Here is a 13,319-nt window from a genome sequence, read left to right on the forward strand (position 1 = left end):
TATATTTATATATTGATATATATGTATATACATACACAGTATTTTATATATACTGTGAAGTTTTACCAAAGTATGGAAATAGTTCTGTATTTTGTATTGGCTCTTAGATCTCCATTCAGAACCAGTTGTAACAAACATATATACACACTAAACTCACATCTTAATAAATAGTGAAAACCACCATATCTGAAAATACCTCACATCTATTATTCCTGAGTTTTCTGCCTTATCATGTCTACTCATTAAGCATATAAGACAAAATTGAAAATAAAATACACATGTGCATATTCTGTGCCACAATAAAAGCTGCTGTGCATACTGCACTCTAAATTCTTTGACTGATGTGGCATAGAGGTGAAAACACCCTTCCAACTTTAATATTCAATGATGTTGGCTATTTTACAGTCTAAAATCTTAAAGGGTCAAATTTTTGGCCAATTTTTCAACCATATAAGTCTGAAGCCCCTCTCTCATTCAGCCCATGGACACTTGAATTGATGTGGGCACTGGATGTCATCAGGTGATACAAACAAAGGCTCCCAGCGGGCTTAGAACTTTTCTTGCCCAGGGCCTCTGCCATTATCATTAGAAAACCCCCAACCAAACCACCAGAGGACAGACAAGGTGAGCAAAGGTCTTCCAACAGGCTCTTGTCAAAACAGTCAGCTCACCTCAGACACTAGGGTGCATTCAGGGAATCCCAGCTGACCCTCACGGTATGTGTCAGGTGCCTCCTACTGTGTGCCCCTGATGCCTGAGGTAAGATTCTACTACACAGCAAAACCTGCTGAGTAGACATGCTATCCTAATTAGAAAAACAGGACTCGTGATTCATAATTCATTCATAATTCCGTATTTGTACTGTGGGATGTATTTCTTCTTCCTATTAATTTGTAGATGCAATAACTTTTAATTGGATGCATTTTACACAGACACCAATGTGTTTGAAATTGGTGTCTCCCATATCTGAAACGTATACCCTCAAAGGATAGTGAAAACTAAGTATAATCAAGCCCTTCATATACAAGAATGGGAGACTGCTTTTGCCAAAACCTGCTCTGTCGCCACTTATGTCTGCAGGTGGCCACTGGGCAACTGGGTAAGAGCAGGAATCCCTCCCTTTGTTTTCGTATCTAGTACCTTCACTATATTACAAGTTAGGGGCCTGATTCCTGTCAGACTGTGAGCACAAGCACACTAGTCCTTTAGGGAGCACTCGTTTGAACTAATGGTAAGCCTCCTGCTTCTAGGCTGAAGATGCCGGCTAAGAGAAGCTGAGGCGTCTTCAAGATTTGCAAGGCTAGTCTCATGTGATAGATTGTCAGCTATCACGTGTGCACATGTATACACACACACTCTTGTAGAAGTCAGAGGACAACTTGTGGAAGTTGGTTCTCGCCCTTCAGCATGGAGGTTTCAGGAACTTAAACGAGGTACTCAGTCCTGGCAGCAAGCACTTGCCAAGCTTGACTGTGGTTCTGTTAGACATCACTAAAAAGACATCCAATGTCTCCAGTTGCTGTTCTAAACCTGAAGAAAATGTAAGATTTTCTCTGATTCATTCTTTCTTGAAGTCACCTTGGATTCCAGAAACATTAGAGTCCTGAGATCTATTGAGTCTGCACCCCATACGTAAGATTTGTTACATCATGACAAGAAATGAGGCTGATTCCCTAAGCACAGGCAAACATCACATGATGGTAACTGAATTGTCCCTCGAGCAATGATGACATCCCCTTTAGCACCAGCAAGTCCTCACAAAACCAAGCCTGAGATAATGATCACCTAATCCGTGGCTGACAAGGCTGACTGACCATGCATGCAGCTTGTCACTTGCTCCAGGGCCACCCTGTTTAATCCCAGGCTTGCATCAGCATCCCTGAAGACAGGCGTGAGGAGGCCAGCCTCCCTGTTCTTTCTATGTGTTCGATGCAGTGTTATCTGTACTGTTTTTTTAATATGCATTTTTATCATAGAGTTTAAATTAGGAACTGTGACAATAGCAATAAAGGAAGAAAAAATTAAAAATAAGCAATAACACACAAAATAAATTCAACAGTAAGACTGCATTAAGAAGTATGTGAAGGTGCTAGCTCTCTCTCTCTCTCTCTCTCTCTCTCTCTCTCCTGATTAGATGTTCTCAGGAGTCCCTTCAAGTTCTAAGAAAGCATGAGATGCTGCAATGATGAGAAATGGGGTAAATGACAAAGGCATTGGGGAATAGGCTACCACATTAGTGTTCTTTGAAAACAAGCTTTGCAGTTTCTCGAGTTGACCTGGTAATTGTGGTTTCTACTATGCTTCTAGAATACACAATAGTATATACAACAGAGATACTGTAGGCACGACCATGGTTTGCACAGGACAAAGAGGGACAGAATGAAATCTCATCATTATATTCAGAAAAACAGAAAATGTAAAATGAGTGATTTAGTTAGAAATTTCCCATTTAGTATCTTTTGGATCCATTTGACCACAGATAATTGAACTATGGAAAGCACGACCCAGTGTGGGAAGACAGTGAATGAGTATGGCAAACGAAGCTCCATTCTTTCCAGCGATGGAGTGAGACATCAAATTCGCATAACTTTAACATCAACTCTGTGGTGTGTTGGGGGTGGACTGCTGAGGAACAAAGAAGAGGTGGGACCTGGTAAGAGGACACAGACTCTGTGTGTGTGCACTCTCTGAGTGCAGCAGGAGGCAGGAGAACAAACAGCATGGGTCACTGAATGAGCACAAGCTTCCCTGAGGAGGTGGTGGGAAGCAAAGTGGAGGGAGTAGGAAAGGGAGTGGCAGGAAGGAGAGAGCAGTCAGAAACAGCAGGTGGCCTGGGCCCTGGGGTAACTGTGATAGTGAAAAGGGAAGGTTTTGAGGACAGGTTCTGATTTCTATCTCCCTCCCCAAGCTGTGTCTGTGGGTGGAACACAGTGTGGGGAAGAGGAGAGAATCAGGCAAGCTTACATTGTAAGGAGGGAGAAAGGATGGGCAGACCAAAGGAGAGCAGAAATGTGCCAAGAAGCACTCAGATTCTGGTAAAGCAACTGATCTCCCAAAAGTATGGAGGGAAAGCATAGCGTGAAGAGCGACTCAAGACTCTTGGCCCAAGTGACTTTAAAATGCGGAATTATTAGTAAGATGAGAAGGGTTGCCAATAAAGCTTTGTTCAGGGAAAAAGTTGCAGGTCTGAAGAAATTATGTTTTGTGTAGATAGACGTCCTAGCAATGACATATGGCCACACACTTGTAGAAGCCAGTGACCTGGGAGAGTGTTAAAACACATGAAAATAGAACATAGACAAAAAATAAAATTATAACTTTTTTTAAAAAATGTGCTGCTTTATGTTAAGACTAAGAGACTGGGTGTTCTGCCCCAAATGGATCATCTGCATCAACCCCAACACACCAAGGCTCAGGAAACATCCCAAAAGAGCAGGTGGAAAGAATGTAAGAGACAGATGTGTGGAGGAGGGCTGGGACTTGTTGTCTCCTGGGCATGGCTACTGCAATCAAGATCTCACAGCAGCTGTGGTTACCTGCACAAGACCTGCAGACAGTAAAACCAGCCAAGATGGGGCAGTTATCTCCAAGGCCCACCCCTTCCTGAGGAGACCAGCTACCTTTTCCCAGTAGGGATATGGCCACTGGTAGGTCTCAGTGGCCCACATCTAGTATATATGGTCAAAATTAACTGGAGTTAGTGGGTTGTCAAAAAAAAGAAAAGACATAGTTGTGAAGGCCACACTGGGGAGCTGGCAGGAATAATGGCATAAATATGATCATATTTCACTGTATGTGTAAAATGCTCAACAACAAGAAACATTTTGTAAAAGAAACACATGAAGAAGCAAACTTTGGTCATAATGGTTATGTACTCCAGAAATAGAAATTAAACATTTTTAAAATTTTTCTTGACTCTTTAAATATTGTGGGTTTTGATCATATGCAATCTCTTGAGTAACTAACTATCCTCGTAACCCAGAACACTACAGGTATGAAAACATCATAACAAACATTAAAGAGCAGCCGCTTGAAAGGTCTAATAAAGGTCCACACTCGTGCTTATCCCATGAATAAAATAGAGAAATTCTTTTTAAAAGATGTAAGTATCACTTTAGAACACTCTTGAACTTTGGGCGGCAACATCGTCATCACATACTTGAAGGTTAGCTCTCGGCTTCTGCCGTCTCATATTCCATTGAGAGGTGTGATGAAACCCAACCAGTACAGTCAGTGGATAAGCCTTGTACATCTATTAACATCTATGTGGCAATTTCCTTGTTTGCAAAATGAGAGGTTGGCATCAGTGTGTCTTGGTTCTATTGGGACAAGGAGTCTAATTTCTGACATAGTTAATAGACAAACTTCAAAGCTTGTCATCCTGCAGCTGTACAGAGCATAGACATCAAGAGGATTTTTTTTTTCAATGCAGTTTATTCAGGAACATTGAACAATCCTCGAACCCCGGGGAAAGCCAGCCCACAGCTTAAATAGCCTCTGGGTAGCCAACCCAGGCGTGCCACGGGGGCAATGCAGATAGGTCCACATACATGGAAGCAAGCCAGATCCTCGGCCTTAGCCAAATGTGGAGTTGTTCGTGACAGAGAGCACTCACCATCGGGAAGGTGGAAGGCGGAAACCAGCTCCATCTTTAAGGCATAGCATTCCGCAGCTCTCTACAGTTCCCCCTTTTTGTTTTAGACGCATCAGGCAAGAGTAGAGGTCTGATCTCTGATATTAGAAATAAATTGGGACTTTGTACAGATGTTCATTTAGGTGTCATCCACCCAAAGAGCATCAGACCCGTCTGATACCTTTTTCTCAGAGGCGGGACCTGGGGCATCAACCCGCATGCAATCAGACATGCTCTTCTCTGGGTCCAAAGCGGCTGACCCTGAGTGCAGTGCTTAGCCTCGCATCCTGAGCGTATCATTTTAGCTTTTTATGGTATCCAACCATGCTTGGGGAGAATGTCCTGCTTCAATGGCTGTAAAGGCCTGAATGATCATGGCTGCATCACACTGTTGTGAGACTCTAATCTTGCATATATACCACAGGCAAACCAAGGGGACCAACCACCAGGGCATTAGCCATGAGTCATACTGGGCAGACTGCTCAGACCCTGAATAATCATTTAGCCAATGTAGCTCATGCCTTAGTTGTACATAAAGGAATTAATGCTCAACTAAAAGGAAGCTTGATGGTGTTCAATCAGAGGATTGACCTCTTGCAGGAGCAAATTGATACCCTATGGCAAATCGCTCAACCTGGCTGTCAATGAAAGTATGCTGGACTTTGTGTCACTAGCATACAACATGAGAATTTTTCCTGTGCTGCAAATCTGCCTAAACAATTGTCGAGCTATATTTTAGGTAATTGGACTGGAGAATTCGATACTACGATGGAGCAGCTGAGAGTGGCCATTGTCACAGTAAATTCTACCGGAGTGGACGCAGGACTAGCCACAGGATTATCAACATGGATTGCTGCAGCCATGAATCATCTGAAGGAATGGGCGGGCATGGGAGTGTTAGTAAGAGGATTTTTTTAAGGCATATATATCTATGCCAGGTTTTAACCCTCCAAAGGAAATAACTATATTAATGTGGTAAACATGTATACCTGCCAATATCTCCCTCCAATTTTAAAACAAAATAAAAAGGCATCAAGGAGATGACGAAGTTCTTAGGTAAAAGATTGTTAACATGGAAGAGATGCAATCACTCACACTTGTGTATGACTTTGAATTTGTGAAATATTTTTATACGTTGTGATTTGTGGTCTTTGAGGCAAACCGCTTGAGTAGAGATGGTTTGTGTCATCTTGCACCTGAGATCAGCATGGCTCATAAAAGTGACTTTTACAGAGTCACCTACCGAGTCTGAGCAGGAGCCATGGTTTGAATCAGAGTTTCACATCTGAAGTCCTCCCCTTTCCATTAACCAAGACTGTTAAACACACAGGAAGCAATACATATCCTGGAAATCAAACAGCCTGTGTGATCTGCTGAGTTGGATAGAATCCAGGAGCAGCTCTCAGATGCTCGGACTCCCATTCTGGTGTTCTGTAACGTGAACCACCCATCCTCCAGCGCAGGCACGCTCCAGCATGCCTTCTGAACTTTTATTGCATGCAGGTGTTCTGTTGGTGTTGTGAGGACACGGCTGGAAGACACGAGGGTCTTAGTCATAGTCTCTTTACCCATCATACCTTGCATAAAGGAAGCCCTAAACACATAATTATTTAAATGGAATGAGTCCATTCATTGATTTCTGCAAGAAGTTTTCTTGAACCTCTGCCGTATGGCTTGTTTTAGTGTTAAACAGGGCAAAGAAAGGACTCCAAACAGCCAGCCTGGAATACAGACACTGGTGAACCTCTAATACTAGTGAGTGGATTTCTCAGAAAACTGTGCTGTGTTGTGTAAGAAGGACACAGGGATATAACCCAGCAAGAGGCAGTGGCGAGGGCCTTCCTATAGGACAGATTTAATAGACATCAGCATGTTAGTATTTTGGAACACAACCTGCTCCTGGGTTACCCAGCAACCTATGTCGTCATCGTGTGTTGCTGCCAGGTGGCCACACCTGGAAGGCGTGGTTACTGTGCTCCTTAAAAGGTCAGATACCGACACATGGTCCCTCTCTTACTCTCTTATTTTCTCTCTCTTACTTTCTTTTTTCTCTCTTGGTGCCCCCTTCCCCTTCCCTTTTCTTTCTCTCTCCCCACCATGTCCTGCTTCCCACTCCCTCCTTTCCCTCCTAATAAATCTCTCGCAGAGAATATCGGTTGCCTCCTGCTTCTTTATGATTTTTAACACAGCACCCTAAGACAGAAGGAGAAGAAGGTCATGAAGAAGGAAGAACAGCCAAGACAGAGAACTCTGCCCATGTACTAAGGTGAAAAAGCATCCCAGCTGCACATCCTAAATGTTGCATCTTAGGGAACCCCAGTTCTCAGAGAAAATCTAATCGGGATGGTACCCTTGGGACATCAGGTGCGCTAACAAATGAAAATCATCTGCCCATGTAGCTAACCACACACTCTTATATCGTCAGAATATATCTTTGGTAAGTGTACAGAACCCTACTCTAAAGTCCAATTTGCTTTTTTGCTACTGGGTAGAGATGAACTATCCCAACTAGTTTCTACCCTGGTTAAAAAAGTGGGCTGCTGTGAACTTGTTACAAAGGTTTATTCAATAATAGCTGTTTTTATAACTATGAATTTTGGAGTTAAGTATAACCGTACTTCCAGTTGTAAATTAAGTCTTTATCCAGGGGAATATTAAGACAGTTTGATACATATGGTATCATAAAGTCATGTGTGGTATCCCATATAATAAATGCTATCACCTCACAAAAGGCAGTTTATACAAGTCATTATAAATGACTTTATCAAATATACAAGACTTTATAAAACGAGATGTTCTTCCAGGATATGGTTTTATGATAGAGCATGTCTCAAAGCATATGTATATAAATATGTATATTTATATAAATATGTATATTTATATAAATATGTATATTTATAAAGGGCCAGGAAGACACACATTCTCGGTGTGCATACACAGACCTTGAACAGTTGATGGGGAGCTCTAAAAAGACAATGTTAAATGTTGAACTATATGCCTGCAAAATTCGTATTTTGAAATCTCAGCCCCAAGGACCTTAGAATGTATCTGTCATTGAAAACAGGGCATTTGAAGAGCTAATTAAACTTAAACAAGGTCATAAGGATAAGGTCCTAATCCGGTATAACTGGTGTCCTTACAAAAAGAGGAAGAGAGTGTGTGGGCAGAGGGAAGGTCATGTGAGGACAGGGGGAGGTGACACAGAGCAAGCCAAGGAGAGAGGCACCAGGAGAAACCACGGATGCCAAACAGACCGCAGGCTTCCGCCCTCCAGTACCAGGACAGGACTAATTTCCATTGTTAAGCCACCTGATCTGTGGTGTTTTCTTACCCTCAAAAGCAAAATTCATATATGGAACCTCAAGCATCCAAAACAATATTTGAACGAGGTCCTTTATGGAGATAATTAAGGTTAACTGAAGTTGGGACTAGAGGGATGATGACTCAGAGGTTAAGTGCACTGACTGCTCTTCCAGACTACCCGGATTCCCAGCTCACACATGGAGGCTCACAACATCTGTGATATGATGCCTTCTTCTGCCTGTGGCTACCAGGTACAGAAGTGGTGAACAGACATGCTCAAGCAAAGTACCCACACACATAAAATAAAATTAAAAGATGAAATGAAGTCTACGGGTTAGGTCCCAAACCTGCAGGGACTGTGTCATTCTAAGAAAGGGAAAGATGAATGTATGGGCAAAGCAAATGCTATATGAACATACCTCAGGTCTGGAAGAGCAATCTACATCAGAAACCAAATTTTATGGCCCGTGAACCTTACGCTTTCAGCTTCCAGTAATGTGTGAAAATTAATTTTCTCATTTAAGCCACCTAGCACTTTGTTATAGCAGCCCTAGACTGCAAATGTGGACACACATTTTGCAGTCACAAATGCATATGTACAGGTAAATGATGACACAGACTGGCCCAATACAGGAAAATTATCTGCAATTCTGTTTGAAAACAGAAGCCTAACATCATGTATTTGTAACCTGGAATTTTTGTGAGACACAAAGCAAGGGTTCCATAATTATATTTATGCATCCAGTACATTTTAGGAAGAGGGATCAATGAATGCATGCCATTCCATTTTTCAAAATGCTCTGAATGTATTTAGAGTGATTCTCTCATCTTTCAGAGAGAATGACCCCAGGCTTAAGCCACCTGCATGTAGCATAGAAGAAGCCTGGACTCTCCTGGACTCTTCAGCTGCTTCCTGAACCTTTCTCCACATTCCTGCCACTTATTAAGTTACGTTAGAAGCTTTTTGTGAGTTTAATTAAGCCCAACTAATTTTTCAATGGTACAAAGAAAGATGAATTCCTTAAATATTGAAACCATTTATGATTCAAGGTGTCATTCTCTGAATGTGACTGTTCAGTTCTTCGAATTAATTACCCTTCGAATTAAAGCTGCTTTTTGAGACATATAGTCATATCTCACACAAAGCATAAATTCAATATTTCAACTCTTCGCTCAGAGGCTATTCCAAATGCCGCGTTCTGATCCTCACCCTGCCCATGAAGCGACATCCTTCATGATAAGCCGCGTGATTGTCAACTCTGCCCTCATCTTGATTGCCTTTCCTGGGTTTCCCTCCTCTTCCCTCCTTTGTCCTGGTGTTAATCAGTTAAAACTTCGCTTTCCTCTGTGCTGGGGAGATAGCCACGTGGGCACACAGCTTCTCTGGTAAGCTGAGGACCTGAGTGTGATCCCCAGGACACACGAGGAACGCTGAGGGTGGGTGCAGAGGTCTGTGATCCTGGCGTGGCAGCCAGTCCAGACTGTCATCCTGACAGGTCTAGAATGACCCTGGGACAAATCTCCGAGTACACCTGTGAGTTTCTGCACGGGGCGAACTGAGATGGAGACACACCGTTACTGTGGGAAAACACCATCCCGGGGCTCACATCCCAGACTTCATAAAAGGAAAAACATACGGGCTGACTGCTGAGCGCTCGCCGCTCCCTGCCTCCTGCCTGTGGCTGCGATGCGATGCGGTCAGACACCTCCAGCTTCCCCAGCTTCCGATGCCATGACTCCCCTGTCCTGATAGAATCTACCCTCCAACGGCAATACAAAACTCAGCTCTTTCTCCCTCAAGTTGCTTTTGCCAGGGCGTTTGTCACGGCAATGAGACAAAGTACGTATTGATGGTGCATCCAGTGATGGTGAGAGGGAGACAGGCAGAGACGGGGCTTTACTCCTCAGCTAGCGCAGCTTACTGAAAGCACTTCCAGGCCAGCGAGAGACCCTGTGTTGGGGAGGGAGGGGACAAACGTGATGGTAATGGAAACCATCAAGGTTGTCTCCGGGTTCCACAGGTGTACCTGCCCCGTCCTGTTACACCTAGAGCTCATCTCCAGCTTCATCTGCTTCTAGAAGCTTTTCCTCCGGCTTCTTTTCCCCTCAGTGTCACTGTGGAGCCATCTGAGTGCATCTCGGATTCCACTTCCGTAGCGCAGAACCTGTCTGTCACTACAGCGAAGGCCGCTCTCTATACGAGGCTCCTAAGTAAGATTTCCAACCCAAGGACTCAAGGGAGCCACTCAGATAACCACATCTAGGATTATTTACAATCCCCAAAGAAATTATACTCCGGGTTCCCATGCAAGAAAGCCGAGAGACTGAGGACGGGAGGCGCCGGGAGAGTGTGCCGTGTGCACCCACACACGGCACCACCAAAAAAAGCAATGTGGCGAATCCTGAGCGCCTGGGGATCTGTGGGAGGGCAGCGCCCGGCAACCGCCCCCAGCACCACACCAGACACAGAGGCCACGGAGGGTGCAGCTGAGGCTTCTTCAGAGCCCTTGACTGAAATTCAGATTTCCTAGGTAACATGAATCAACGGACATGGCAGCTGTTTGGCTCTCCCCCGTGGGAGCCTCAGCTGAGGAAGCCTCATCACCTGAGACCATTTTCTAGCATTCGCTGTATCAACAGGAACTGCAACACGTAGCCAGCGTGAGTCACAGAACAGTCCTCTTTCACCACCCACACACCTTTGATTTAAACTGTAATGTTTACCTTAAAGACATGAAACACAAAGTGCTATGTTAGAATTCTTGGTTCTAATTGCTTCTAATTAAAAAGAAAATACTGTGCATCATGAAAACTCTCCCCCCCCCGCCCCAAACGAAGAGTAGACAAAAGTAGAGAGAGGTTTACTAAACCTCCAGTCGATGTGCAGGGGAAAGCCAGGCCTGGGGTTACTGCAGTGGCCACCCACGCATGCGCACTCACCGCCTTTCATCATGCCCACTTCGTAACACTTGCGCAGCCGGCAGGCCTGGCAACTCTTCCTCCTGTTCTTGTCAATGGTGCATTGGTTTGTAGCTGGACACATGTAGTCATTATGTCCTAAAGAAAGCAAGGGAATCAAATTAGTATCATTTCAGGAACCCCAAGATGTCGGATCTGTGTGGGGATCTGCTGAAGGTGTGTTTAGCAGCCAGTGCCTGGCCACGCTGAACTGCCAACCCAATCTCTCCTCCGTCTCCATCTTCTGCATGCAGACAAAACCTCTGTTATCCTTATGCTCTCCTCACATGGCTGCTTTAGGAGTTCTTTGGGTAAACCCTCTCCCCTTACATGACTTTGTTGGACAACATAATGAGGGGTTTGTCTGTGGTGCAGGAGATGGAGGCCCAGGGCGCCCCACGTGTCAGGCAAGCATCTGTCACCGGCTAGCCTCCCCACTCTGCAGGAGGATGTCATGAGGACATAGTCAAAAGTCAGGTGTTATGTCCGTAAGTTTTGTTTTGTTTTATGGTTTGGTTTGGTCTGAGTTTTATGGGATTTCTCAGGTTACTCATGGAAAAAAATGTCAGAACTGTTATAAATCAAACTTTCTAGAAATTTGGAAGAAAATGAGGACCCTTTAATTAGATATTTAGATGAATTGCGGGAAACCTAGATTCATGTCAGTGAAGGCTGGGTGGAAGCTAGCCTGACAGCTAAACGTTGCAGAGTAAGCTGCTGGCCCTTCCCTCAGGCTCGTTGTCCTCCTGTCTAAGCTAGAAAAGATAATGACACGCATACAGGAATTTTATAATTGTTGCACCATTGTTGTATGACTTCAAAAACGAGTCAGTGTACGTGACAGTGCTCCAGACTGGCTGCGTCATCTAGGAATGAATGCCCTTTCTTTCCTCTCTTGTCTGTTGATGCTCTCCATCAAGCGCTTCTCGTTGGCCTTGGGCACGTGCAAGCCCACATCCACACTAACTCCTACTTTACGAAATGTCCTTTTCACCCAACTGGATGCCTCAGAAATGTCCACTCTGGCCTTACCTTTCCTTGGCTCTCCTGAGTGGCTCAACACAAGCCATGGCTTTATAGTTAGTCTCCTCTCACTGGCTGCTCCTGTAGGAAGTCTACGTAATGCCAAACTCTTCACAGGGGAAAGACTTGAATTTGGAATAAGGACTGAGGACCAGGGAATGCTACGTTTTCCATTCTCAAACAAAGCAAAAATATATTCCACATACTAATTTGGATTCCTCCTACAGGCCTCTCACCCCTGTTCACTAAGGGCAAGATGCAAGGTAGTGAAACGTTTGAAGACTGGTCCTTTGCAGCATAAGAAACAGCCCAACTAGAACAGGATGGGGTGGAGATTTGAAGAGAAACACAAGACAACACTTTTAGATGTATTTTGAAGAATCCACCATGTGAAAAGGCCTCAGATCAAACATCCTCTATTTTGATCAGATCAAACGTTCTTCTATTGCATAAGAGACTGTAAAGACAGTAACCAGCACTGAGCTTGAGAGTGGCCAGAGTCCACACACTACCTCAGAAATCCAGGCGCACTGATGGGTTCTCTTTCTTTCTTTCTTTCTTTCTTTCTTTCTTTCTTTCTATACAGAGTATTACTATGTAGCCTAACCTGGCCTTGAACTCACAGAGATCTCAAAGATTTGCCTAGAGTAAAGGCATGTACCACTGTGCCCAAGCACAATGGTTACCTTTTAATTGTCTTTGTTAATAGGGAGAAATTAAGGAAGGCATAGAATGAGAAACAAAGTTGATATGGGCTTAGAGTTAGCAAACTCTAAGCAAATGCTTCAATATCCTGTTACCCTAAGGAAATTTTTAGTGTTTTAGGTCCTGTGATGTTTACACAGAACACATCAATATATTTTAGCTCAAAAAAAAAAGTACATATTAAGCTTCGGTTTAAAAGAAAATATTTACTAACTACTTAAACCAAACACTATGCTGACTCACTTTGTCTCCAAAAGTCAGGTATTCTGAAAGCCAGAAGAAGGGAGGAGTGAAATGGGTCAGAAACCAACTGGCTGCCTTTCCTACTTGGATTGGCTATCCACTGTAGATGTCTATCTTCATGAAACCAGGTGAAATTCTTGAACTAACATTTCCCTATGACACGAAGTGCACGGTATCTGTGTAAATGACACCATTCTTCAGCAAGAATGAGAGCAGAGGCACAATGCAGGACTTTTATGACAACATTCAAATAAGCCGAAATACTTAATCCATAACCTGATTGAAAAACGATTCCAATAAGTAAATGTTTGCTATCTTCAGTCAAGACAAATCCTTCCTAACCAAACACCAGCAATGACTGTTTTTAAGTCTTCAACTGATATGAGATAAAAGGAACAAAGCTGTTTTTCCCTTGATAACTCTGTAAATGCCTCTGTAAAGGCCTTTCATAAGC

General features: G+C 43.6%; 1 protein-coding gene across 2 annotated transcripts in view; it reads right to left on the reverse strand.

Annotated features, from left to right (window-relative positions):
• The window catches only part of Esr1 (estrogen receptor 1), a 370,708-nt gene that overhangs the window by 184,753 nt on the left and 172,636 nt on the right, over positions 1–13,319 (reverse strand). For both annotated transcript variants that reach the window (XM_060373532.1, XM_060373533.1), the window contains exon 4: positions 10,877–10,993. In XM_060373532.1, the coding sequence (XP_060229515.1) occupies positions 10,877–10,993 (117 nt within the window). The remainder of the gene's footprint in view (positions 1–10,876; positions 10,994–13,319) is intronic.

This window comes from Meriones unguiculatus, chromosome 20 (assembly GCF_030254825.1).
Source record: "Meriones unguiculatus strain TT.TT164.6M chromosome 20, Bangor_MerUng_6.1, whole genome shotgun sequence".
NCBI lineage: Eukaryota > Metazoa > Chordata > Mammalia > Rodentia > Muridae > Meriones > Meriones unguiculatus.